The sequence below is a fragment of the Rattus norvegicus genome, chromosome 5 (genome assembly GCF_036323735.1).
Source record: "Rattus norvegicus strain BN/NHsdMcwi chromosome 5, GRCr8, whole genome shotgun sequence".
Taxonomy (NCBI): Eukaryota; Metazoa; Chordata; class Mammalia; order Rodentia; family Muridae; genus Rattus; species Rattus norvegicus.
The window spans coordinates 139,392,078-139,419,477 of NC_086023.1; the positions used below are offsets into that span (position 1 = coordinate 139,392,078).

General features: G+C 48.7%; 3 protein-coding genes across 15 annotated transcripts in view; 2 read left to right on the forward strand and 1 right to left on the reverse strand.

The window, feature by feature from the left end:
- Scmh1 (Scm polycomb group protein homolog 1) overlaps nucleotides 1–9,041 on the forward strand; it is a 124,767-nt gene extending 115,726 nt beyond the window's left edge. For 3 of the 8 annotated variants that reach the window (XM_039110303.2, XM_039110300.2, XM_063287982.1), the window contains 4 exons: nucleotides 1,505–1,699; nucleotides 4,317–4,382; nucleotides 7,050–7,192; nucleotides 7,996–9,041. In XM_039110303.2, coding sequence (XP_038966231.1) covers nucleotides 1,505–1,699; nucleotides 4,317–4,382; nucleotides 7,050–7,192; nucleotides 7,996–8,121 — 530 coding nt within the window. In that variant the 3' untranslated portion in view covers nucleotides 8,122–9,041. Of the gene's footprint in view, nucleotides 1–1,504; nucleotides 1,700–4,316; nucleotides 4,383–7,049; nucleotides 7,193–7,995 lie in introns of those variants that run through there. The other 5 variants (XM_039110302.2, XM_063287983.1, XM_063287984.1 and 2 more) reach the window with 3 other exon arrangements.
- Ctps1 (CTP synthase 1) overlaps nucleotides 1–27,400 on the reverse strand; it is a 68,093-nt gene that overhangs the window by 19,729 nt on the left and 20,964 nt on the right. For 2 of the 5 annotated variants that reach the window (XM_063287746.1, XM_006238781.5), the window contains exons 10-19: nucleotides 27,288–27,376; nucleotides 26,154–26,248; nucleotides 25,365–25,427; nucleotides 23,248–23,291; nucleotides 22,100–22,196; nucleotides 21,188–21,243; nucleotides 21,007–21,103; nucleotides 20,187–20,331; nucleotides 19,621–19,709; nucleotides 18,174–18,954 (exon numbers count right to left, since the gene is read on the reverse strand). In XM_063287746.1, coding sequence (XP_063143816.1) covers nucleotides 19,625–19,709; nucleotides 20,187–20,331; nucleotides 21,007–21,103; nucleotides 21,188–21,243; nucleotides 22,100–22,196; nucleotides 23,248–23,291; nucleotides 25,365–25,427; nucleotides 26,154–26,248; nucleotides 27,288–27,376 — 771 coding nt within the window. In that variant the 3' untranslated portion in view covers nucleotides 18,174–18,954; nucleotides 19,621–19,624. Of the gene's footprint in view, nucleotides 1–18,171; nucleotides 18,955–19,620; nucleotides 19,710–20,186; nucleotides 20,332–21,006; nucleotides 21,104–21,187; nucleotides 21,244–22,099; nucleotides 22,197–23,247; nucleotides 23,292–25,364; nucleotides 25,428–26,153; nucleotides 26,249–27,287; nucleotides 27,377–27,400 lie in introns of those variants that run through there. The other 3 variants (XM_063287747.1, XM_063287748.1, NM_001134873.1) reach the window with 2 other exon arrangements.
- Nucleotides 10,784–15,255, forward strand: Slfnl1 (schlafen-like 1). 2 transcript variants are annotated; one of them, NM_001024347.1, is made up of 5 exons: nucleotides 10,784–11,004; nucleotides 11,595–12,162; nucleotides 13,508–14,050; nucleotides 14,243–14,386; nucleotides 14,990–15,255. In NM_001024347.1, the coding sequence occupies exons 2-5, from the start codon at nucleotides 11,728–11,730 to the stop codon at nucleotides 15,110–15,112; spliced, it is 1,245 nt and encodes a 414-aa protein (NP_001019518.1). In that variant the 5' UTR covers nucleotides 10,784–11,004; nucleotides 11,595–11,727; the 3' UTR covers nucleotides 15,113–15,255. The 2 variants fall into 2 exon arrangements, with proteins under 2 accessions (NP_001019518.1, XP_063144325.1); XM_063288255.1 differs by lacking the exon at nucleotides 10,784–11,004 and having other exon boundaries at nucleotides 13,511–14,050.

Below are 27,400 nucleotides of genomic sequence, written 5' to 3' on the forward strand. Positions count from 1 at the left end.
AGATTTCAGCTTTAAAGGAAGGGAGGGCATTTTAGCCATTAGTACTCTCAACAGTGACATGATTGCCAAAAATCCTCTAAGAGAATAGCAGCCAGTCGTGGGGTAGGGGAGGGTGTTCTTTGTCAAGCAGAAGTCACTGAACCTAGAGAGCATTGCATGGCTTGTTCAGCCTGCTTTATAGAACCCAGGACCACCAGCCCAGGAGTGGCACCACCCACAGCTAGATCTTATGGAGGCATTTCAACTGAAAGTCTGTCGTGTATCAAGCTGGCATGAGACTAGCCAGCACACCATCCTAAGCTTTAGGTCTGGTCTCAGCTTTAGGTTCCAGGGCCTGGTGACAGGACTCCACTGCCTGATATTGGCCATAGAGGTGCAGAATTGTCAAGAGATTCCCTTCGCAAAGACTTTCAGATGTGGGGTTGGGGATTTAGCTCAGCGGTAGAGCGCCTGCCTGGGGAGCACAAGGCCCTTGGTTCGGTCCCCAGCTCCTGGAAAAAAAAAAAAAAAAAAAAAAGACTTTCAGATGTCCCCTTGGAAGGCTCCCTGTGTATGGATAAACTTCTTCAGGGTTTCCTACGATGTAGTGAGAAGCATTCTGCTAAGTGTCAGAGTCGAGTTCTTACCCTGATCCTGGTCCCAGTGCCTGAGCTCCCCAGATTCCTTGGAATGTTTCTGTAGAACAGGGTCAGGACAGTAAGTCAGAGGCATTGAAGGAACAGGGTCTCTGCAAACAGGCCTTTAATCAGGTGTCATGGAGCATTTCTGAGGTGTCTTGCTGATCAGCACCTGCTTCTAAAGAATCCTCACATGAGGATTTACTGACTTGGTAATTAAAAGCACTTGCTCTGAAATTGTGAGGATTTGAATTTGAATCCCTACTACCCACATTAAAAAGTGGTTGTGGTTGTATGTCCTTGTAACTCCAACACTGGGGACCAAGGACAGGCAGATCTTGGGATCTCACTAGCCAGCCAGTTTAGTCCAAAAAACAGTGAACTCTGGGCTCAGTGACAAATCCTATGACAAGGGAACCAAGCAGAAAATGCCAGAGGAAGACATTGAGTGTCCTCTGACCTCCACACGTGTGTGAATGGGCACACGCGCGCGACACACACACACACACACACACACACACACACACACACCCCTCCTCTGAGCATTCACATCCTTCCCACAGCCCTTACCCTATGGCTAGATCTTAGGACCAAGGAATTGCCTCCCACCTAAAGTAACTCTACTTCCTTTTAAGTTGTCCTTATCCAGAAAAGGCCAACTACTATCTCAGGCCAAGAGGAATAGTCTAGAGAGAACAGAGTCCAGAAAGGAATCTAAGTCCTGTGCTCCTGAGCCAGGAGCCATGATTGATACCCAGGCCCCCTGAGTCCTTGTAGAGCTTTATGTCTTGCTGCCTCTTGTTCCCTCGGGAAGGAATCTGGAGCCAGCACTCTGCCAGTCCCTCCAAGCCACTTCCTACTTTACCTCTGGTTTTATTACTTTCCAGGTGAAACCTTTGTCCTGGGCAATAGCCTGACGAGGTCCTTGGAGACACACTCAGACCTGATGGACTCTGCCTTGAAGCCTGCCAACCTCGTCAGCACGTCCCAGACCCTCCGGACTCCTGGCTATCGGCCCTTGCTTCCCTCCTGTGGCCTTCCATTGAGCACTGTCTCTGCTGTGCGCAGGCTCTGCTCTCGGGGTAAGCTGACCAGGGGCTCTCTGGCCCTCGTGACTCCTTGCCCTTTCTTCTTCCCTTGTTCCTGGGATCAAAGAGTACTAAGAGAAACTAGTTTTGCTGCCCTACTGGGTGTTAGGACTGGGGACTCACTTTTGTACCTTGCCCAGACACCTGGGATATTATTGGTGTTCTGGGCTTGGTTTTAAAAAAAAAAAACAAAGCCATAAATTGGGAGCCAAAGACCTAGAACTAAAAGGGACAGGGGGAAGGGATTGTTCTTCCAGCTTTTAACTGTTTATTGGATACATCTGTCTTTTGTAATACAAATTACTTTTTTTCAAATGTATACAGGAGATACACTTTAAAAAGATACATGCAAAGCAATAAAGATATATAATTGATAGTGTGAAATTGCAGAAAGGGACAGCTAATCCCAACTGTGCCTTCAAGGCCCACTTCTTTGGAGGGTGGCATCTTGTTTGAGACTAGATGGATGGCCATGTCTCATCTGGGGAACAGAGACAACTTTCCAGGAAGAACAGAATGGGGCTAAAGGTAGAGGAGAATGGGTCGTATCAGAGCTGTATGGCTTTGGTATTGCTGAAACATAATGTCAAAGGTCAGGGCTTTTATTGTGGGAAAACTTCAAACTAAAAAGTTTGGAGTTGATCAGCCTAGCAGAGCTAGGCCACCAGTGGTAGCTGATCAGAGGCAAGACACAAACAGAATTCTGTCTGAATAATGGAGTGCTGGCCTGAACCTGAACTGGAGGGACAAGACTAGAAAGAATGGGCCAGAACAGAAGTGAGAAAGGCCTAAAAATTAGGGCATTGTTAGATGTGAAACTACTCACTAGATCAATTTAGAAAAGCCTGAAGATAGTGAGGAAGGAGGGAGTGGGAACTGTCCCCTAGGTTGAGATATCTAGATGCAGTTTGCTGAATGGTGTGCCATTCACTACAGAAGACCAAGAGATGGAAGGGAGGGGAGCTTTAGTCATCTTGGAGATGCACAGCAGACAGCAGCTAGTGCAGGTCAGATTTACAGGAAGAGTGCAGTGCTGGAGTTGAGTGTTTGGGAGTCACGGGGACATCAGTTACTGTTGAAACTTTATACGTAAATGAGTTCCCAGAAGGAAAAGTGGGAAGAAAGGAACAGCTTACCAAAATGGGTGCCTAGTAGGCAAAGTTGGAAAAGTGGGAGCAGGAGCAGGGGCTTACACAGGAGGAAAGGTACCCAGTGGGAGGAGAAGGGGGGAACTGGTTGGGTGGTGGTTGGACACTCCAAGAATGTTTAGTGGCAGACCTGAGGAATATCTGCACAACTCGGTAACTGGTAGGTAGTTGGTGATCTTATCAAGAGACATGGGGAGGGTACTGCCATGAGTTGAGCAAATATGAAGGGAGAATTTGATCAAAATAAAGACAGATGAAAGATCCTGTGAGTGTAAAGGAATTGTTCCCGAGTCGAGCACTGAGCATAGCTGTCCAGAGACGACTGGGACTGGGGGGGGGGGGGGTTAAGACTGTAGCCAAGAAGAAAGGAATGGTGGGAAGTAGTCAGCGTCCAGAGCACAGGCAGATGGGTTAGAGGATACAGGAAGAAGACTGCCAGCAGTGAACAGAGACAGGACTGAACAGGGAGGGCTTTAGGAGTACTGAAAGATGAGACCATTCATACAGACAATGAGACACAGTGGGTAAAGAATAGAATGTCTGCCAGAAATTCAGGAGGCCAGCTGTGGTGGAGATTAGCTTGTGAGAGCTGTGGATTTCTTTTGTTTCTTAGAGTCTCCTGTAGGAGGTAAGACAAGACAGTTTGGAAGTCAACTGTCTTTTTATGGTGTACTAGTAAGACAAGGAGCAGGAAGGAGGACAACGTGTAGAGTTCAGCAGAGCTGGAAGAAGCGCTGTGGGGATCATTGGAAGCTAAGCATTATAGCATAACAGCTCTGGGATCCATCTCGACAGAGCTCAAAAGATGAGCAGTTGGTATCACAGAAGGCCATGGTTAAAATCCTGACGCAATTTGTTCCAAATGCTGATAAGCATCTTAGCGCAGTAGGTATGTGAAGTAGAAGAGAGGTGACCGTCACTGGAGGTGTGAGAGTTTAGTGGATTGCCCCCAGAAGGAACTGGGGTGGAACAGAAAGTAGTGAGTCATGCACCAAAAATGGGAATGTAACACAGCTTTGTTGATAAATAGTAGTGCTCAGAAAGAAGAGATGGTCGGATATGTAAGTTTAGCTTCGAAACACAGGCGTTTCATAGGAAGGTGATCTAGAAATACCAACAAGAAGCCAAGCAGATGTACTATGCTCAAACCCTAGCCTCCCTGAGCCCAGAGTATGCAAAGTGTAGAAAAACAAAACGATCCCAGTAACAAAAAGTAAAAGATGCCTTTATGTGAGAGACGTCATGAAGACTGAGACAGAAGCAGCAGCCCGTGTTATACCCCAGCCTAGCAAGGGGAAATGAAGCAGAAAGAGATGCCAAGCAGAGATGGAGCAGAGACATGGCTCCCTCAATTCCCTTGCCTTGAGACATGGATAAGTTGTCTCTCTCACCTCAGGTCTCTTATGTGCAAAGTGCTCCCCATGAAGAATGGAAATTCTCATATCAACCTGGTCTTTCCACAGGAGTGTTAAAAGGAACAAGGGAAAGAAGGGATGTGGAATCATTTTGGAAACTAAATCATTCCCCAGGTATGTGGGGAGCTACTGTGATTTTCATCTCCACCAAGGCAGGGTCTGGTCCTGGTAGGGATGCATTGTGATGGCTCTCTCTTCTTAGCCCAGATGGTACTGTGGTATCAGCTCTCCCCTCTTTAAACATATCATGAGTCCTTGTGCCAGGTTATACTCAACTCTTTTGTCCATGAAGAACCTCTAAGGCTGGAGGAGTTTACCTGATGAGCTGTAGATTGCTTGTGTCAAAAAGGAATTCGAGTTTTATTTCATTAATTCAGAAGATCAGACATATGTATGCTACCCTGCTCCCTTATAGATGTGCTCTACCTGATCCTGTCATCCTCGCACTGGTATAGTCTGCCTTCTCTAAGTGTGGAGGTGAGGACACTGAGCTCAGCTCTCTACAGAAAAAGGAACAGGGCAAGTCAAGGATAAGGCACTAACTCGTCTCCTCCTTAGCTAGGTAGTCTTAAGCTAGTCACTTCACCTCACTGGCCTCTGACCCTCCTTTCTATGCTGAAGATGGGGTTAACACCTCCTTCAAGTGCTGTTTTAGAGGTCACAGGAGCTGAGAACAGTAGGTCTCCTAACTTGTAGACTGCTGTTCTTAGATCCAGCTGCTCTCCTGACTATCTCTGCAGTGTACTATGTGGTGTCTGTCACCTAGACTATCACCAAGACTCCCCTTGCCCTGAACACCTATTCTCAGCAGACTGTAAGTGAGCCTTCTCCCGGGTTAGTACCTCACTCATCTAGCAAAGCTACCTGAGCAGTCAGCAGTTGTCAGTGATACACATGGTTCTCTATCTTCACCACCCTGCCCTCTTCCCCTCAGTAAGCAAACACGTGGCCTCATGAGTCACCTCACAGGCATCACCTCACATGTCACCTCACATGTTGCCTCCCATTGTTTCTGCCTTGTTCCCTTCCTGCTAATCTTAAACATGCCAACTGTTCTGCTGCTTCAGGTCTGTGCTCAGATGTCATTTCATGAGTGCCTCTCTGGCTGTCACACAGATTAAAACTTCTGCCACCCACCCTGTTGAATTTATATTCTAATGGAGGTTGGCTGACAAACATAAGTGCATAATAGTATTCAATATGTGAATTATTAGTGCCTTTGTTCTGCTGTAGCAATTACTATAAAGTAAACTGCTTACCAACAACAGAAATGTATTTCTCCCAGTTCTAAAAGCTGGAAAACCAAGACGAAGGTGTCAGCATGTCCTACAGACTTGGGTGGGTGTTCCCCCTTGGGATTCCTTCATAAAAGGCACACTGATCTTTTTATTAAATTTGAGCTTTGCCCTAACTCCTAATATAGTCACTGTTGAGGGTTAGAAATGTCAACATAGGAATTTGAGGAAAACACAATACAGTTAACAGTATGTTGTATAATGTGTATGTGTATAAACCTGCATGTGTATTTATATGTGAATAAACACACAGACCTCCTAGCCCTCATTAAAGGCATTAGCTGGATGGCCCCAAAGGGCATATTTGCACACAGACGGCTCAACCACACCTCCTCTCTCCAGAGTATGTGAGCTGCTTCCATTTTTGCCATCGCAAAGGACTTGTAGTGAGAGGGACAATTACTAACTAGCTTGCAGAGACCCCTCCTCCTTGCAGTCCTTAGCACCTTAAAAACCCCTGAAGGTATCTATCCTCTAATCATCTGCTCTCTTAGCACTTCTGCTCTTGTCTGCTCAGTGCCTGACCACAAGCAGGAAGGGTTTGCTAAAGCTCTACTAGCCTTAAACTTAACATCAGGAAAGGTCAGACTGGCCAGCTAGTGTGCTTTCAGTCCTAAGACCCATAGGGCAGGCAGGCAGGCAGGCAGGAGGAAGTAGGGCAAGAATACCATTCTTAGCTCTGCCCCCAGGTCGTGTGTGACGTAGGGTGTCTACAGGTGCAAAGATACATGGGATAGGGCAACTGTCTGGAGAACAGGTTGTAACCAACACAGGAGATACTTTGAGGGCTGTTTATTTCAGCATTGAAACTGATGTGGTCCTAGGAGCCAAGACCTCCTTAAATAAGCTGGAGTTTGCCTGAAGAGCTGCAGAGACTGAAGGAAGAGGGGAAGACATGCGGCAGAGGGGCTATATATACAACAGTGGATGACCAAAATAATCAGATCCCAAATCACACAGGGAAAAAGAAGAGCTATGTTTCAGCCACACTGAGATAAAAGCTGTAAACAGGGTCCTAAATTAATAGAGATTCCTGGCAGCCAAGGCAGCAATCATGTTTTGTTTTGTTTGTTTTGTTTTGTTTTGTTTTGTTTTGTTTCATTCTACCCTAGTTCATGAGACTGTAGGGAAGCCACCTGTTCTTCAGCCCTTGGGAAAGGCCCCAGAGTATGCTGCACAGTTTATCTGCAGGCCCAAGGAATTGGCTCCCCAAAGCCAAAGCAAAAATAAGTACCCACTTCTTCCTGTCCCACCACCAAACTAGGAAGTGGTCCCCTTACATTGATACCTACGTCAGATTTAATGTGAGTCACTGCCCCAGTGTAAAATTTCCAAAAGCTGGACCTGCATTACAGAATGAAGTGGTGACTTCTCTTCTTGAACATTCTGCATTCCCTGGGCCACCTCCTATCGTCTGCTCGCACCTCCAAGGCCATGGACGTGAAGTTGTTTCATGCACTGTGCTAAGTGCCCTTCTGTCCTTCAGGGTCAGATCGACACCTGGAGAGCCGAGATCCCCCTCGCCTAAGTGGCCGGGACCCCTCCTCATGGACAGTGGAGGATGTGATGCAGTTTGTCCGGGAGGCTGATCCTCAGCTTGGATCCCATGCTGACCTCTTCCGAAAACATGTAAGTGCCTCTGTCTTACTTCCTGTGTGTGCTGTAACCAACAGATCTTAGCGGGCATGGCTGTCTGCTCTGCGCCCATTGGAACATAATGCACAATGCCTTCTTAAGCAGACCCCACTGGGCACTGAGCTTACCTCCATCTCCGCACAGGCTCGCATTGAGCCGCTTCCCCGGGTTTGTGGCCTGGGGTTCAGTTCCAGGTTACAGGGCTCTTTCTCTAGGGAGCTTTACCCCTGTCTGCATTGGTATGAGATTCAAGGACTTTAGCCAAGGTAAAGAATCCTAAGCAAGTGGCCCCTGCTTCCTTCTTTATGGGCCCCCGTCCTCTGCTGAACTGTGAGCCCAGTGGTCCCTTAGAGAGACCACTTGGGTCCATGCTAGGCATTGCTCTTGCCCTCCTTCTCTGACCACACCCCAATTATAGGGCTCAACGCCATTTCCCTACCTCCACTGCTGCTTGATGCCATTCTTCCTGTGGTCATAGAGACAAAGTCTACCCCCTGTCACTAACCATCTAGTCTTTTAGGTAGGTGGGTTAGCAGGGGCTCCAGAGCAGGCCTGGACTCAGTGTCTATAGAGCCTGCATAGATGCACTGACTGAAAGCAGCCCCCAGCAGCAGAGAAGAAAAGGTGCAAGTAGCCTGTCCTCTAGTGCCTGCCTGGGAGAGGCGCTCAGAGTGACAGGGAGGGAGCAGGCAAGCCTGACTGCACCATGTGCCTAACACTGCTCTGGATGGTCTTTGATTGGCACTTGAGGCAGTCAGAGCAAGCAGACCTCTGACGGTGGCTCTTCCCCACCCCAGGAAATCGATGGCAAGGCCCTGCTCCTGCTGCGCAGTGACATGATGATGAAGTACATGGGCCTGAAGCTGGGGCCTGCCCTCAAGCTCTCCTTTCACATTGACCGGCTGAAGCAGGGCAAGTTCTGAACAGGAGGCACTCTTCTCCCAGGAAGCCGCCAGCCAGCTCCCAGGCACCGTAGTAGGGCTCTGGGTGACCTCAGGACTCTAGGAGGCTGGAAAGCCACCACTGCTACCCTTCCTGCCCTGATGCGTCCTTCCATGAAGGACTGAGGAGGGAACAGTGGGTAGGGCTGGTGCTGCTCTTCCCATTAGCCTGCTGTGGCTCCCGGGCCCTTCTATTTATTTCTCAAGGCTAGCCAGCCTCTCACCACAAGTTTAGACTGAGCACCTTTCAAGAGATGAGGAAGACGCCAACCCTAGGACCTTGAAAGGCCCTGGTACCCAGGCCCCTTACCACCTCCTGGGCTTGGCATAGTGTCCCATGGCCCCCAGCTCATGCCTTCTCACTGGATCCCCAGACTCTGAACTTATGGTGCAGACCTTTTTAAAGAAATCTTTTCTTATTGCTAATTTATTGCTTCTCGCATTTGGACTTAATGCTTCTCTTGCACCAAACATTTTTTTTGGAAGAGGGAGACCATCCTCTGTGGTCCAGAGAGGGCCTCTCCAGAGAAGCGTGGCCCTATTTCAGAAGACACTGCCCTAGGGCCCTTCTTCTCTGGAATGGACAAAGTATATGGCTCACTGAGCATAAGGTGAAGGTCCCTCTTCCTACACTGGGTCCTCTGTAGCCCCAGCCTTCATCTCTGATGGAGTTTTCCCCTCACCCTGCCCACAGCTCCCTGCCCTGGTCAGAATTGCTGCAAAAGATGGGGCCTGATGCTATTAGGTCACGGGGCCCCAATGGTGGGATGGAGGACCTCAAGGCTGGAGGTTGTCCTCGCTCCTGTACTTCCTCCTAAGCAAGTCAGCAGCACTGCTGCCCCCACTGCCATCTGAACTATTTTATGTCAGTTTGTTTATAAATAAAGACCAATACAAATGCCTATGTCTTCTTAACCAGTTGACATCCAAAGCACTCAGCAAGCGGGTTGGTTACCCCTTCACTTTGTCTTGGCTCTGACACATGTAGAACAAGGAGCCTCAGCCAGATTATCCCTAGGAACTCTTCTTGACTCACAGTCCAAAAGAACAGGCTACGTCCAAGTGCTCACAGCACCTTGCAGGCCCCAGGCTCTCCCCTAGTTGCTTCCCTCTGTCAGGTTGACAATTGTTAGTACTACAGTTTCATCAAGCCAATAAGCAGTCCAAGGGCTAGCAAGTCCCAGAAGCCTCAGTAGGCTGCTTTATCCTCCTCTTCATGGGGTGAGCAAAGAGGCAATACAAACAGGCCTTCATAGCATCCACTGCACGGACCAGGGCCTGGCACTCAAGGACCATACAGCCCATGGGCTTACAGTGGGAACAGATTTACAGAAGGTGGAGAAAACTGTCTGCAGCCAGTGTAGGACAAGGCAGCCTGACATACTAGCCAGGGAACATACCAGGCTTCACTGTTGCGGTGTGAGTGGGAGCTGTGGGACTGCTGTGACAGGTGTGGCTACAGGGGTGACCCATTTAGCACCTGCCAAGTCTTCATAGAGCCTCATTTGACCATCTTGTGGAGCTAAGCCTCTTCTTGCCTAGGCACCATTGCCTTTCTCTTTCCCTGAAGCTCCCTGCCCAAGCCTCTGCCTCCAACCCCACATGCCACAAAAGTTCAGGCATGCCTTCAAAATGGCTGCCCATAGGAAGGCAAACAGCTACTCGATTGAACTAGTCACTGTGGCCTCCCCCTTGTTCCCAGTAATCAGGGATACTAGGAGTAGGAAGTGTGTAATGAAGTATTTATCTGGGAGCTAACAGGACTTGGTGTTTGCTGTGTCAAGCCTGGGGACCTGTGTTTGATCCCCGAAATTCAAAGGGAGGAAGGAGAGAACCAACTCCAGAATTGTCCTTTGACAGCCACGTGTGCCATGATTCGTGCACTGATTCTTTCCCATTATAGACAGTAATAAATCAGTTTTCTTTTGGGTTCTCTTTTTTTTCTTTTTTTTTTCGGAGCTGGGGACCGAACCCAGGGCCTTGCGTTTGCTAGGCAAGCGCTCTACCACTGAGCTAAATCCCCAGCCCAAATCAGTTTTCTAATAATCATAAAAAGCGCTTTCCTAAACTAAGCCCCTCTAAGGCAGAGGCTGCATGTCACTCAAGCAGTAGATAGCTCTATTCCTCAAGATGGCTGGCTGATTTTCAGTTCCTTCTAGATAGCAATAACAAGAAATGTCTGTTTGACACAGAGAGGAGCCTTGTATCAGGGGAGCCCTGGACCACACCATGTACATTTTGGTGCATCCTGGGAGCAGCTAGATCCTGTCAGCAGTGTTCAGTGGGGATTAGGGACCAAGGAAGGAAGTGGAGACTTTAGACAGCAGAACCAAAAGAGATGGTAACAGGTGGCTTGTGTTAGCACTGAAGGCTGGAGGGGTGGCGTAGAGGGAAGAAGTGTCTTCAGGTCCTCAATTCTAGATTCTACTCCAAGGGCCCCCATGGCCAACCTGTGTCCTGGGTGAGTAGCTGTGTCTGGTTACATTGTCTAGCAGACACTCTAGCACTCAGTCCTGTTTGTCTGAACCAGAAGGCATTGTTGGCCTTCATGAGATCACAGAAGCTGTTACACAGGCCCCGCCCACTCCCTAGACCCTGATTCTCTCTGTCTCCATGCCAAGTCCTAAGTGTCCTGGGTCAAGGAGTTATGGGAACTCAGGGTTGACACCTCCTATGCCCCTACAGGAGCCAGCAGGACATGAAGATCATAGGCCTCCTCTTTCCTCCTCCTCCTCCTGCTTGCCCTGAATGCCCCCACTGCAGCAGCTGTGGTGGCTCTTGGACTCCGACTACCTCAAGGATCCAGTCTGGAAAGATGCAGGCTGCTGGTGCCTGCCACCTAAGTTGGAGGCTGGGGGTGTGGGGGTGAGTGCAAGGTTCATTTTGCACGTGTGTGTGTGTGTGTGTGTGTGTGTGTGTGTGTGTGTGTGTGTGTGTGTGTGTGTAAGCTTCCAAGCCTAGGTAAGGTGCAAGGAACTATCTCTAATTCCTGAGCTACCTCAAGTTTTATGTATATATACAAAGGCCCTTTTTATGGGGAGGGACCATAGTTGTTGTCTGTATGCCAGAACCCCCAAACCTGCCAATCCAATCCTAAATAGTTTCAGTGACCCACACTAGCCTCCTAGCAGGTTAGAGTCGGTGGGAAAGGCAGCCCTTAGTTTGGAACTATGGCCACTACTCTGAGGCCCATTTTAACCATCTTGCTAGGGTTCTTAGGCTTTTAAGAACCTTCTGGAAATCAAGAAATCCCAGAGGCAGCCAGAAGGTCCTAGATACAGACTGAGGCATATTTAGAGGGTAGAAACCTCAAAGATTCCTCCTAACCCTTCAGCAAATCCCTTCTCTGCCCACAGGCCCAGAGGCCTGGCTCAGCACCGCCTGGCTCTTTCCTAGGCACCCAAGGGGGTTACTTGGTTACTTGCCCTCTGCCCTTTCTTTCTGACCCTGCCTAGCCTCTGCCCGTCTACAAGTTTCCAGAAGCCTCAGCACCTGTGAGTCCATTGGGAAGCCCTGGCCAGTCTGAGAGCCAAGCCCAGGAACAATCAGCAGTGAAGACGACCAGATTCCCTTCTGAGGACGACCACCATGACCCTCAGGAAGAGATCAGCGCAGACAAAGATGTGGGAGTCTCCTGTGGTGTCCCAGGGGAAACCGTCCCTGCTAGAGCTGCCTCTGAAAGAGTCCCTGCCCAAGGACTCCGGCCTCAAGGCAGTTCCCAGCACACATACTCTTTACGTGGGCCACCTCAACCCCCAGTTCTCTGTGCCTGTGCTTGCCTGCTTGCTGCGAGACACCCTAGAGAGGCTGGAGCTGCCAGTGGCCCGGGAGCAAATCGAGGTAGTGAGGCGGCCACGGAACACTTATGCACTGGTACAGGTGGCTGCCCCCAAGGCAGTGCTGGCCTCCCTCCCCTGGCGCCTGCAGATGGCCTTGGAGGAGCAACTAATCCTCAAAGAGCTCACAGCCCGTGGCAAGGAGCTGGTACTGAGTGAGGGCTTGGAGTCCCTACACCACAGGGAGGTAAGTGCAGTTTACCCAAGTGAGCCCTGAAGTGCATGAAGAGACCTGAGTGTGGATGCATGAGGAACTGTGCATACCCAAGGGATCTGACCCTTTTGCTAAAAGGGAGACTAACTCTTAGGGACCCTTTTGCATTCCAGTCAGGTTTGGGCCTGGAACATAGCAAGTCCTGATTTTCTCCTTGGTCTACCTCATTTGTTCATTGACAAACACTAAGCAAGGCTGAGGCAGACAACCTATGCTCTGTCCTTGTCAAGCCCTCCCAAGAACAGAACCAACTCTGCCAGCCCCAGAATTGAGGTGGCTGTATAAGGACAGGCAAGTCCTCACTGCCCACTGGAGGCAAATTTATAGGGGACGTAAGAATCACAGAAGGCAGAGGAAAGATGTTGAGGTGGTGATGTAGGACAGGTAATCTCTGGTACTCAGGCTGGAGGCCACCAAGGCAACTGAGGGAAGGAGGCTGGGCCAGATCTACAGGGGAAAGCAGGGTGCAGGCCAGTTTTGTCGGGGGTGAAAGGTTATGCTACCAGTACCAAGGTCTTCTGTTCCAAGGACAATCCATGGACTTGAATAGTGGAACTAAGCGGTTCTGGGATAACCTTTTGATACATGTGCACCTATTATGTTCATCTTCTCATGGGAGTTGCTGGGCTACTGGGGCTCTGTCCGTCTCCACGCACCAGCCCAGCTGAGAGTCAAGCCTTGTAGAGGTGAAGGCACGGAGACCTGGGAAGTGGGAGTGGCCACCGAACTGGCTTTTATTGATGCTGAGAATAGGAAGAGGAAGCTGATAGGCTGTGGAGACCCTATGGAGGTGGCTATGCAGAAACAAACTGCCAGAGCCCTAGAGACAAAGCAGAAGCCACAAAGGGACTCAGGAGGGGCAGAAAGAGCTAAGATTCAGAGGACTTCATTAGCCAGGAAGTAGCTGGCAGACAGACATTCAGGGACAACAAAGGAAGGGTCCCTCAATTCAGGGACCTGCATCTCTGCCCAGAGGACTGCAGGGCTACCAAATGCCTCCTAGGAACATCTGGGCCTGGGACCCTATTACACATTCCAAGTAGAGAAAGACTGGCCCATGGGCGTGCTGGCTACCAACTTCAAAGTGACAATCTTCTTACCCACCCAAGCATCCTACAGCAGGTGCCAAGGAAGAACCAAACCCAAGAGCTGGCTTGAGCCCTTGGGCCAGCATTAGCTTTTGCACATATATGGAATTGGGCTCTCAGCCTGGAAGACTGCTAGGGAAAATGTGATGGGGGTCCAGATGGCAGTCCTTTAAGGTAGGGTCACCTGTTTTCTGCCTTTGCCTATACACCCAATCTTGCCCTCACCCCAGCAGGACGACAGCGGTCCAAGCCCAAGCCACAGCCCTGGCCCAAGCCCTGGCCCAAGCCCTGGCCCAAGCCCAGGCTTCAGGCGCCCACCACTGCCCCAACTGGCAGACCCTCCCCCTAACTGGGGCTCAGCTGGGCGTCGGCAGATCTCTCAGAACCGACCCAGTGGCGTGCGCTCTGACAGTGCCATTGTACACCAGAAGATCCTGGGCCAGGAGCAGCTATTCCAGGGAGCCTTCCTTGGCAGCGAGACACGGAACATGGAGTTTAAGCGAGGTGGTGGTGAGTACCTGAGCCTGGCTTTCAAGCACCATGTGCGGCGCTACGTATGTGCCTTTCTCAACAGTGAAGGGGGCAGCCTGCTCGTAGGTGTCGAGGACAGTGGCCTGGTGCAGGGCATCCACTGCAGCCACCGTGATGAGGACCGCACACGCCTGCTGGTAGACTCCATCCTGCAGGGCTTCAAACCCCAGGTCTTTCCCGATGCCTACACCCTTACTTTCATCCCTGTCATAAGCACAACCATGACCAGCGTGCCTCTCAAGGTGAGCTACAGGTCATCACGTAGGACTGTGACGCTGCTGAGCAGCACGGGGTGGGAAGCAGCAACGGGAGCGAGCTTAAGGGAAGGAGCCTACCAGGCTGCCTTCAGGAGCCAAAGCATGGGACTGCCCCAGTGGAGCTGGGACTACCACCACCAGATGTGGCACCTCTGAGCCTCCATTGCCCCTGCCAAGGTACTCCGCCTGACGGTGCACACCCCCAAGGCCCAGGGTGAACCACAGCTATACGAGACGGACCAGGGGGAGGTTTTTCTAAGGCGTGATGGGAGCATCCAGGGCCCACTGTCAGTTGGCGCCATCCAGGACTGGTGCAGGCAGGTGAGGAGGATCTGGCCAAGGTGGGCTGGCGTCAAGCTGACTCAGACACCACCAACCATTAACCCCAAAGTGTTAGGCAAGCCTAGAGAAGGGAGGACTTGGATAGAAGGAACTCTGCCACCTCCTCCCACAATTCACTGCTCAGTGGTTAAAGGAACAGTGCCAGCAGTCATTTTAAAATTGGTACCCAATTCCATAGCACAAAGCCCCACCTACCCGAAAGGCCAAGGGATCAGAGATCAAGGGACTAGGCTGCTGAGATCCCATAAGGAAACTAGAAAGGGGTGTGCACTTACTGAAGGAGAGCCTGGTGAGGAGGTAGGGAGGGCTGAGTCCCAAGGAGAAGCCTTTCTATAAGTGAACCACCAGATGGTAGAAGGCAGAGGGTAAGGGAGCTACACTGGGGCAGTAGTCAGGTGGTGATCAGGTCCCTACACCAGCCCTTGAAAGGCTGCAAACCAGTGGATGGCATACAGGCAACCTCAAGACCCTTGTCAGAGGCAGCAGCATGGTCAGGGCCCCCAGGCTGCATCCCATCCCTGGAGGGAGCACGGCCTAAGACAATGGTAGCCTAACTGTCCACTGCCACGCTGCTGACCTCAGAAGTGGACGGCCGAGCTGAGCAAGCTGGAGGAGAAGGTGGATGTGTTAACGCTGGAAAAGGAGCAGCTTCAGGAGCAGCTGAGGCAGCGCCAGACACTGTCCTGCAGCTGTTGTGTCCTGTGAGGATATGAGGAGGATGGGGGCTAAGACTTGGAACAAAACATACCTGGGCCATCTCCTCTCTCAGCATTGCACACACAGGAGCCATGTGGGTTCACCTCAGAGTGGGCACAGTAACATAGCTAATAAACAGCTCTTGGCACATCCTCAAGGAGCCCTGCTTTCAGAAAACTTGGCTCGTCTTCTAGAGCTGAGCTCTAAGGGGCTGTAACTCTAACTCCAACTCAGTGCACCTTTTGCCTAAGCCAATTACAGTGGGCTAGGAAATCTGTCACCCTGGAAAGGCCACTTGCAGCCAGCAGGACCTACTTGGTAACCAGTTACTGGGCATGAATGGGCACCCTGCAGCTCTCACCCAACCTGCTAAAACTTTCGTGCCGTCACTCCTTAAGCTGCATGCACAGGAATCCCTGGTCATCTCTTGGTCAGCCGCCAGAGGCTACTGCATCACAAATCTCATACCCAGCCCATGTCTGCTCAGGAGCCAGAGCCCACGCCCTCAGCACTGTAACCCCCAGCACCCACCACAGCTCTGCCCTCAGACCAAGCACATAGGGCAACAGTGCCTAACTGCCTCAGTCTTGATACCTGTGAGACAGTGACAGTGGGTAGGGGGCATTATGTCACCATCATATAGTATCTGGTATCTTGCTGGCTGTGGCAGAACAGTCATTCACAGGAGGGGTCTAGCCAGACAAGACCACTGCCTCACCACTGACACAAAAGCCAGAGCTAGATCCTGCCACACCTGTCCTGTCCACACACATTTCCTAAGAAAGCCACCTATGCTAGATCCTCCTGCTGCCCCTTACACCAGCCATGTGTGCCACGGCAACCAACCCACTCCCACCTCTGCACGGGGTGGTCTGTGCCTAGAACCCTCTTGCTTCAGAGCTGCAGGACTTTAGCTTCCCCTCCAGGCTGGCCTTGAACTTGTGTCACTCCTGCTTCAGCACTCCACCCCCCCAAATCACACCAAGATGCTAGGATTCTAGGCAAGAGCAACTCCCCCACCCCCACCCCTGCCAGCTTCCTTCTTTTTCTTTCCATAGCCATGCCATGGTTTCTCCCATTAAAATACACGCTGCAGTTAGGCAGTCTGTGTCCAGAACACATGCGGGCTTGTGGTGGGTGCCTAACAATTACCTAATAAGACAATCGTGACATTTGCCCTCTGAGCTACCAGATAATCATGGGAATATTGACCTTTTTCAAGAGAAGGGTTTCCATGAAACCCTTCAGTTATCAGCTCTCTCTTCCTTGAGGTTGTTGGCCTCATTCAGAGTGGGGGCCAGAAAAGAAAAAAAAAGATGGTGAGTGCTGCATTGGATCCTCTTTGATACATGTGCACACATAAACTGGCTTTGAAAACCCATGCCCCACTCACCAGACACTGGACACCCCCTGGACCATTCACTACTCTAGACCGGATTTTCCTGGGTAACAAGGTAAAAACCCAACCCTTGCCAGTACTCAGAATGCATCCAGGAACCAGACATGATCATAAATGTTCATGACAGATCCTGAAACTCCCTTTACCCACACACTGTTGTCCCCAGTGCTACATAAAGAATGCACTCCTGGACTGGAGAGATGGCTCAGTGGTTAAGAGCTCCAACTGCTCTTCCAGAGGTCCTGAGTTCAAATCTCAGAAACCACATGGTGGCTCACAACCATCTGTAATGAGTTCTGATGTCCTCTTCTGGTGTGTCTGAAGACAGCTACAGTGTACTCACATACATAAATAAATCTTAAAAAAAAAAAAAATGCACTCCCGAGGCTGAGTTTTGGCTCAGTGATAGAGCTCTTCATTCACTAGCGTGAGTAAAGTCATGGGTTCTAGCCCCAGGATAATCAAAACAAAAATGAAAAAATAAAGCCATTACTCAAAGTGAGAGAAGAATGTTTCTGGGCACCACATATACATATGTGCCAAGCGCCATGCTGGATTCTGGTCCAGGTAGCACCACCCTCAGAAGTACTTCTCTGGAAGCTGCTTTTTGCAAAAGCAGATGGTCACAGGGATCACAGCTGCTACCTGCCCTTGGCCCCAAAGTCTGAGGTAAGCACTAAGGGCGTGAGGGAGAAGCCAACTATGCACTAGTAGTCACTAATCATGGAGGGCTGCCTTCTAGCACCATCAAGCATCAGTCTGTCAGGAAAGTCAGCAGAATGGCAAACTCTGGGGAGCCAAGTAGGCTTCCTTTTGCTGACAGCTAGCATGTGGCAATCAGTCAAAAGTGAGGCCACCTTATTCAGGAGAGAAACAGAGATGGCACTTCCAAAGCACTCTACGCCCAGCCAAAGCCCTCACTATTTCGGCAACAGCAGTTGACTCTCTGAGTGGGAAGAGAGAATCATCCCAAAGCCAGACAGGATCCACACAGAAGTAAGCTTGTGAGCGCACAGAAATGAAGGCAAATCAGGATGCTTTTGAACAGGAATTAGAAGGGTAGGGCTTTGGGTCTCAAGGGTAACAGTGACATTGGACCAGGGAATGAGAGGAATCTGAAGTAGGATTAGGCAAATAGGCGAGACACATTTTCCTCTCCAATGCCCCTCAACTTGTAGCAAGTGAATGATGTTTTCCACCTATACACAACCAGGCCTGTAGCCCAAGTAAGTAGACACCAATGTCACCAACACTGCATAATTCACTTTGGAAAGAGCCCTGCCTTGTGACCTTAAACTTCTGAGCCTGAACTCTAGAATAGTCAAGAATGAGTACAGAGTGGGGGAGAAAACAGCTGGTTAGGACAGCCATGGTCACCTGCCTGGCTCCTTGTATGATTTACTTATCTACAGTACACAAAGGACCCTGCTCAGGCAGCCCACGGTTCCCTCCCTGCTAAGTAGCGCACAGCACCAACTGGCTTTTAATCCCGTGGCGCACATGTCATGACAACTCAACTGACTTGCTGAGAATCCTACTTGCTACTAAGGCTTGCATCTTCGTTTGATACTCAGACTACTCTCTGAGGCTGGCCCAGCAGAAGCCCTGGCATTATGAAGCTCAGTGCCCATGGAAAAGGACCCCAGCCAGTGAAAGGAGAAAACACACCGATGGTTGCACATTATTTATTAAGTTAGGAGTATACATCAAGTCAGCCACCATATTGTACGCACATGGCCATGCCCATGGCTATGTCACATTAAGAAAATAACTTCAAATTGCATCTCAACTGCACTAACACCATTCTGAAGAAAACATACCCTCAAATCAATGTGCACACACAAGAGAGGGCTTTAGAACCAGTTACCCTAAAATTCCTTGTTTCTTGACCCCTTGATGCAAGGAGTTTTCTCAGCCCCAGGAACTGAAAGTGTAGCCAGAGACCCAGGGTTTTTATGTGACACTTTATACAGACACAGCTTGCCTGATGTGCCAAAGAACCAAACAGCCCTCTGGATGGTGAGGGCAACCATGGCTGGCATCTAGTCCCCTAAAGCTCAGCAGCACTGAGACCCCAGCAACACCCAGTTACAGCCCAGCACTGGAGTCCTGGCACCCCAGGGAAATAACAGCAATTCATTCCAATGACCGTGACCCAAGTGGTTGGAAAAGCAAGGTTGATATCCAGCCAGTGGCCACCATCAGGTCCCCTCCAGAGTCCTGCTTCCTATCGTAGAAGCACACAAACTGCAAAGGTATTGTGGCACAAATACATGTGTTGCAGGATCCAGTATAAATGACGGAACATGCAAGTGACAAAGTTTTCCAAATGCCTTTCCCCCATAATAAAATAATCTTAATAAAAACATAATTTAAAAGAAGTGTCAAAAGCCAGGGTGTAAAATCATAGTTATAAACTATCAAAAGTTGAAAGCTTTCTTGAAGAATCATCCTGTTTTAAAAAAAAAAGTTAGAATTACATAATTACATGATGTTTATTAAAATGTCAGACATAGTTGCCAGCCCGCATAGGGAACAAGACCTGTTCCTGTAGGAGAATGACAGGAGCCTGTTTGCAAATCCACAGACCTTCAAGGCCTTAAAGCAACCTGCATCTCAGCCAGATACAAACACTGTGGACAGCATTGGCCTGGTTCAAGGCTGCTGACGGGCAGGAAACTCCCAACGACTGACAATGGAGACATGTGGTGTATGCACCTGTGGGTGCGCTTACACAGAGTGTGGAAGACAGAGGTTGACAGTGGAGACATCTTCCTGTCAGTCTCCAGCTTTCTCTGTGAGATGACAATTTGTGAATTGCAGCTCACAGTCAGAGCTAAGCTGGCTGGCCTGTGAGCTCTTAGGGAGTCTGTAACCACTTTTTCTATTTTTTACTAAACATTAAAAATGTCACTTACTGGGGCTGGAGAGATGGCTCAGCAGTTAAGATAACTGACTGCTCTTCCAGAGGTCCTGAGTTCAATTCCCAGCAACCACATGGTGGCTCACAACCATCTGTAGCGGGATCTGATGCCCTCTTCTGGTGTGTCTGAAGATAGCTACAGTGTACTCATATAAGTAATTAAAAAAAAAAAAAAAGAAAAAGCCACTTACTTACCAGATCAGTCCTGACTTATTGATGGAAACTTCAGTTCAGTGATTTCAGAGTCAGGGGAGCTGCTCCCACTTCTGTCACTGTAAGTGTCCCTGTAGAATTGAGAAGTTTACTCCTCTCCCATCTAAGACTGACTTACTTCCCCATCTTTGTAGCCACTGTTATACACAGCACGTGCCCACATGCGGCAACCATCTCTACCACATACGTGAGGCTGTGGAGGGAATTCCTTCCTCTAGTTGCAAGAGATGCAGCCCTTCCTCAGTAGTTCAACACTGATATGCTAGCCACCGAGAGAAGCCAGTTTCAGAGAGGAATAGAGCCTATGCCTACTTGGTTGTGACCCACTTGCCATGGACAGGATATGCTCAGCAGTAATAACAGAACCCAGAAACTACAAAGATGAGACCTGGCCACTAAGACGGGCAGCCTAACAAAATCCCGGAAAAGAATGGGAACCTTCAGCATAACGAGGAGTATGTGGTCACCTACACAAGGACCAGGCCCTGACACCTATGGCTTTTTCTTAGGACTGTGTAGAACCTCACTGTGATGACTTAGCGTCCCACCTGGGTGACAGCCGGCAACCTTTCTGAAGGTAATGTGGGAGCCGCCCCACAGAGGCCAGGAGGAGGCCAAAGTAGGGTGGGGAGGGCTTGATTGGCCTGGACAGGAACTCGGGGTGATACTGCACTCCAACGAAAAACGGATGGTCTGCAACACAAATTCAGAAGGAACAATTAGCATTCTGTGCATCAAGTGAAAAGATGAGATGTTAAAAAATGAGTATTAGAAAAAGCCTATCATCAAAATGTAGGAAAAGGGAACCCCAAAGCAGCAGTCACACTGTTACACACTGTGAAACTCAAAGCTTGGCCCCTTCTCTCCAGAGCCCCATCTGAGTATCCTGTGACTGGCACAGGCTAAACTACACTGTTCACAAGAAACCTAAAAAGGATGTGGTGCTGAGTCAGCTAGCTCTTCATGCTTCATGGCTGCTGTGGATACTGTATGCAGGTATGCAGGTATACAGGTATGCAGGTATACAGGTATGCAGGTATACAGGTATGCAGGTATATAGGTATACAGGTATGCAGGTATGCACCTCCCACCTCTGGAACCTTGTCAGAAGCTCCTCCCCTGATGCTGCAGCCTCCTCAAACCAGATCAGGAGAAAGCACAGCACACTTTCCTTTTTCTTGAGATGGTGTCTGGCTCTGTACCCCTGGCTGACCTAGAATTTATGATTCTCCTCTCTCAGCTCTCCAAGTGCTGGGACTGCTGGTGTGTATGATACCAGCACATGGGGACATACATTTTTCTGTTTTCCCACACCAAGAAAACCTCACTGCACTTTGACCACTGAGTTATCACTCCCCAGACAGTCACCTTCCAGCTCCACGATCTCCATCCTCTCGCCTTCAACATCCTGGCCAACAAACTTCAAGCCTTGCTCTTCCAAGCACTTTTTCAGGACTGGATTCACCTGGTGGGACAAGAAAACTTACTGTTCTGGCCTCTCTGTTACCTTCTTTGCAAAGTAACGAAAGGAACAGGCTCACATCCTCACCTCAAATCGGTGGCGGTGCCTTTCTTCCAAGTAGTCTGTGTCTCCATAGAGTTTCCCTGCAGAAAACCAAACCATTTATATGACCTCTACCTGTGCAAAAGTCTATGCAAACTATAACTATTGCTCTGATATAATTCAGAGAAATGATTCCTGGGCCCTGTGCTGTTGACAAAAGCCAAAGGGGGACGGGGCAGACCTTCCTAGAAAGCCAGGTCCCTGAGAGCAGTGTGGGGGAGGGGAAATGAAAAGCGGGTTGGCGCGTGGTGACTGCAGATGGCCAAGTGCAGCTTGTGCAAACGGGATGCTTACTGACTCACCCCTCATTCACTCCTACTGAGACCCCAAACCCACAGGACAGAATAGTTGAAGGCTCCTCCAAGTGGTACTGACATGATTCTCAAACTAGTCTGACTGGAATCCCCAGACAGACATCGGTACTTCTACCAATGGGTAAAAGAACAATGCTCCCATTGGGCAAGTCCTGTAGGGACATTTTCCTCTTCCAATTTCCCTACGTTTTAACCATGATCGCGATTTGTTAGACTAAAACGTATTTAGATTAAACTATGTGAAACTGACTTTTTTTAAAATCACCAAATTCCACACTGTTCTATTTACTAGTTTAAGAAAGTAACCACAGATTTAATGGATTAACCACAGATTGCAATGGATTTAACCTAATGGCCTGTTTTGTTAAGGTGGCCACACCCAAGGGCCCAGATGCGTAACCAGAGACCATCTACCTAACACCATACATCCTAAACAAGCATGAGATGAGAAGAAGGAAAGAAATCCAAAAGTAGCAAAACAGCCCAGGAAAAGGCTGGCCTGGCTCTTTGGAGCCACAGAACCGCTAGCCCACAGGTGCTGCACAGACCAGGACAAAAGCCAGACTCATGTGAAACAACTTACTCATGACTGAGTTCTTGGTCTGGAACAGGGTTCTCCTCTTGCCCAGCCTCATGGTTCCTCCCATTTGCCCAGGGTTATGCTCTGGCATGTCTATGACCTAGAGATGTTCAGAAAACAAGTCTGACTACCATACTCTGCTTCTGTTAGAGCCAGACCGCCTTCCCCAAGTGGAGCCCTCCAGGGCAGGAACTCAATGCTTCAGCCTGCCTCATGGTGCCCCTGCCCTAGCACTTGGGATGTCAAAGGCTCTGTGCTGTGGCATAGGAACAGACACGGGACTAAACTAGTCATAACACAGCCATCCTCTGGAGCAGCAGCTACTAGCACGTCTGAGCAGGTAGCCTGGCACCTCAGAGGTGCTAGTACATACAGTCATCTATTGGCCCAGGGTACTTGAGCACCTTATAAACCCCTCCAGGCTTCCCTGCGTTCCAGTCCCTCACCCCATCATTGTTCCTACATCAACAAAACTTCAACTTTAGAACAAATATGCAAAAGCTAAGAAAATAAGATGGAAACTTTGTTCAGTTTTACAGTGTCCTCAGTATATCCTCGGTGCCTTATATACACAACCAATGCTCAGCACGTGCTCAGTACAGACACAGCAAATGCCTAAGCATGCCTGTCATTCACGGGCTAGGGATTCACAACGACACTGCCCATCCCCAGTGAGCCTTAGTACCCCACAGGCTGACTGGGCCACATGCCCCAGGTGACCAGCAACAGCAGGAGTACAGCCTGGAAAGCTTCACTTACCACTAAAGAATCACCACCCCGTAGCTCCTGAACCCTGAGCCTGTCTACCCTCCAGGACTGGCACTGGCAAGAACATGAACTGTTAAAATATGGAGCTCTGAGAACAGTGGCTACCAGGAAACAAGCCTCGACACGTGCTTCCCACCAGGAGCTGAGGGGATGTGAGGATATTTCACTTGGGAACCTCCCCTTGATATTAGGAAGTACACCTGTCATTTAAAGACTTTCCATGGTAACCTGGAAAGACTGGTGAGGAATTAGGTGAAACCCATAAGGTCATTGTCAGGAGGTCTAATGGGGGTCATTGGAACACAGTGAGTGGCCCACCCCCTGCTTCACTGATAGCCTTCTACCCCTTCTAAGCCCCAGAGAGGTTCGAATGGTTGACTCACCACAGGATGACTAGTCTTAGGGTCAAACTCTGTAGAATTGGCATCTGAAAAGTTAAAATAAAAAGTTAGTTATGAAAATAGCTATAAATAAAACCTGAGTTACTAGTTTCCTGCTAGTCATCAAATCATGAGCACTCTGACTTAAAAGTTGATGATTACAGGCTGCGGAGAACAACCAAGGACTTAGAGCAGCCACTGCTCTTACAAAGGACTCAGGTGTGGTTTCCAGTACCCACGTGGCAATTTACAGCCATCTAGAACTCCACCTCCAAGGGTCCAGTGCTTTCTGGCCTTCATGGACACCGGGCAGGCACAGTGCACTTATAGACATGCAGGTCAAATAAAGAAAAATAAATGATTAGAAAATTATGGGACACCAATAGCCAGGTGTGATGGCACATTCCTTTAATCCCAGCACTCAGGTAGATGGAGCTCTGAGAGTTCAAGACTACATAGGGCTCTAAGCCAACTAAGGCTACACAGTGAGACTGTCTCAAAAGAAAAGATAAAGAAGGAAAGAGAGAAAACTTGAAAATTTAAAATATCATTACATTGTTTTCCCCTTCAGGAAAGAGCATTTTTATGATAAGACAACAAACACAGGTGAATTTTCCCTACCAAATCTTCGGCTTTCTGGGAAGTCAAGCTACACACAGTAGATTAAAATCATCTCACCATGTTTCTGTAATAGTTCTTACATTAAATCTTCAGTTTGTTATAGATTCTCAGAGATGAACAAGAACTGCTCTTTCTACCTTTCATCCTGAGCATTTAATATGCTGTCATCCTCGGCTAAGTTAGGAATTAACTGGTTTGTTATTTTTCTTTGCAGTACTGATCTGAATCCAGGGGCTTACACATGCCCAGCCCTTTTTCCTTTTAGTTTGAGACAGGGTCTTGCTGTAGTCAAGACTGTCATGAAACTCACTCTGTAGACAGGTTTATATCTGTGTTCCTCCTGCCCCTGAAATAGCTGGGAAGTTGACTGACCTCAACAACCTTCTGTATTTTTTTTTCCTTTTTTTCGGAGCTGGGGACCGAACCCAGGGCCTTGCGCTTCCTAGGTAAGCGCTCTACCACTGAGCTAAATCCTGTTTCCTGCCTGGATCCAAACTACGATAACCACAGCATCAGGCCACATGCCCAACTGGGAACCCTGAAGAGGCAGGAGCATGAGATGAGCTATGAAAGCACTTCAGTAATCCTAGACCAGTGCAGCTTCCCAGACTCTCTTACACTATCTAAGCCAAACAGCCTTTCCATACCTGCATACTGCTTCATTCTGTAGCAGTCTCAAAAATGGCTGTGTGAAGAAGCCAGTGACCTTTGGATGTGCTCCCGTGGTCAATCCAGTAAGAGGTAGATATTATTACACTGTTTCTATCTGCCAGGGACTGCTAGGGACCATTTGCTTATACCATTTCTCCTACTTTTTGTTTGTTTTTCCAAGACAATGTTTCTCTGTGTAGCCCTGGCTATCCTGGAACTCAATTTGTACACCACTGGCCTTGAACGCAGAGATCAGCCTGCCACTGCTTCCTGAGTGTTGGTCTTTTTTTTAATGTGTATTAATGTTTTGCCTGCATGTATGTCTATGTGAGAGTATCAGATCTTGGAGTTACAGACAGGTGTAAGCTGCCATGCTGGTGCTGGGATTTGAACCTGGGTCCTCTGGAAGAACAGTTCTTAACCGCTGAGTCATCTCTCCAGAACCTTCACCTGCTTTCTACAACTGTGTGAAGTAGGGATCACTTTGATGCCCATTCTAGAGGCAACAAAAGCCAGAAAGTTGCCTAAAACCACCCACAATTAGTAATAAAGCCAGAACTTGAGCCCAAGTCTATCACTGCACAGCCCTTCAGTAGGTCAGAGGCTTCTTGCTGGGTACCATCTGGGTATTGGACACTATGTTAAAGTGAGGATCTTAAAACAAGAAAGGCAGGGTCAGTAGCCAAAGGCCTGCTTGCTTGCTCCCTCAGACATGCAGTGATTCACTGTGAACAAGGTGCCCACTCCACTGAACGCTGAGAAAGCAGGCATCATGCTCACAGCTCCCAACCACCAGCACACCATGGCTGTCGGACCCTCCAGAAATCAGTTGATAAACATACACTTACCTTGCCATCCCAGCACATTTCTTGAAAATTCTACCACTGCTAGCTGCATTCCTAAGCACACACCTTCCAAGGAAAGGAAAAATGTCACTCTCCAATGAGAAGGCAACTCCCACATTTCCCAGCCTGTCAGTGTCTGTGTCCTGAGTGAAATCACACAATATAAGAAACACCCAAAAGTGTGACCTGTACTGAATTAACACCAGGACTATATACATGTGTATGTGTGCATACACACATACATGAAGATTCAGGGCTCTGCAGAGCTACCCAGCTAAAGATTCTATATGCAGTACCTTAATCCAAGTTATTAATCCTCTCTCATTAAGTTCTCCATTTATAAACTGATCAAGGTGAAAACTGCCTAAATCTGCAGCAACAGGAAGGATCGGAAATCACTTGGCCCAGTTACTGGCTGGATTGCCAAGTGAGGAGAACACAAAGTCTAGCCTTACATGTCCTGCAAACAGTCATTTCTTGAGAGTTCACTTGGTTAAAACTCTTGTCATCTGCACCCACCTCTTAAAACTTTCCATATTGCCAATCTAAGGGCCAATGAGATGGCTCAGTAGGTAAAGGCGCTTGCCACCAAGCCTGATAACCTGAGTTCAATTCCTGGGACACAAATGGTAGAAGGAGAAAACAGACCTTGGCAAGTTGTCCTCTAACCCCGTGTGTGCCATGGCATGGCCTATGCACAAATGGACAAATAAATGTAACTGAATTTCGCCCAGAAAATTCCTTTCCTCTCATTCTTCTTTGTCAGAGTGAATAGGGCACAGAACTCCTTACCCAAAAAAGGCTTCTTCTGTTTCCGAGCCCAGGCAATTGCTTGAATTTTCCCTTCTGTTCCCCGAACACCAAATCCTCCTGGAACCAGCACTCCACTGCAGAGAACAGACCACAGAGCAGCTTCCCTTTCCAACTAATCCAGCCCTCAGTCATCAAAGAAGTCACTGTCAGGACACCGAGGCCCTGAACTTACTTCCCATCTAGCTCAGCCCCCAGGAACTGAGCCTGTAACTAAGACTGTGGATGCACTTTCTGTGCTTATGAAGACACGAGCACCATCACATGAACAGAGAATTGTCGGTCTGTAATGAGAACCTTGCTACTGCCCTTCCCCCAAATTCTTTACTCATACTTCTTTTCTGAGACGGGTCTTTCAGCATAGCACAGGCTGGCTTCAAACTCACAATCTGAGCCTCCTAAGTACCAGACTACGGGTGTGTTCGATATGTAATCAGTTCACTTTTCCTCCTGATTCCAACACTCCTCTTAGACTCTGTGAGGGGACTTTCCTCAGCAGTGTGTAACACTGACCAAGCATCTAAGCAGAAACTTCATTAGTTGTTACTATTTAAAAAAATAAAAAAAAAAAAAAAAACCCTCTAACTGGACATGGTAGCACACTCATTTAATCCCAGCACTTGGAGAGCAGAGGCTGACAGATATCTGAGTTTAAGGCCAGAGTAGAATTATGGGTCAGTCAGGGCTAAACAAAGAAACCACATCTCAAAAATAAAAAAAAAAAAAAAGAAGAAGAAGAAGAAAAGACAGACCTGGGGATGTGGTACAGCATTTGCCTAGCACATGGCCCTGGATTTGATCCTCAGCATCTCAAAATAGTAATAGTGGTAACAGCAACAGCCACCATAAACAATTTATAAGACCCAACTGACGGCAACTCATCAATGACCTGGATTAAAATAAATCCTAAGTCTCATGATGAAATACACATAGCAAGAATCAATATAATGAGAATGTTTTCTTCAACTATAATGGTGAGCTGCACTTTTCTACAACTCAGGCAATTGCTAGGCAGTCTAATCATTAAAGACATTTTCACAGGCCATGGCCTCCCGCAGCACTAGAAGCCCAGGTCCAGGTTCACTGGCACGAGCCATGGCAGAGAAGGCTACTTACTGAGCACTGCAGAGCTTCTGCCAGGCCTCATGGTAGCGCACAGGCTCTTCCTGCAGGGTGCTCGGCTCCAGGTCTGTGGAATCGATGTACTAGTGCACCAAGGCAGGCAGAGA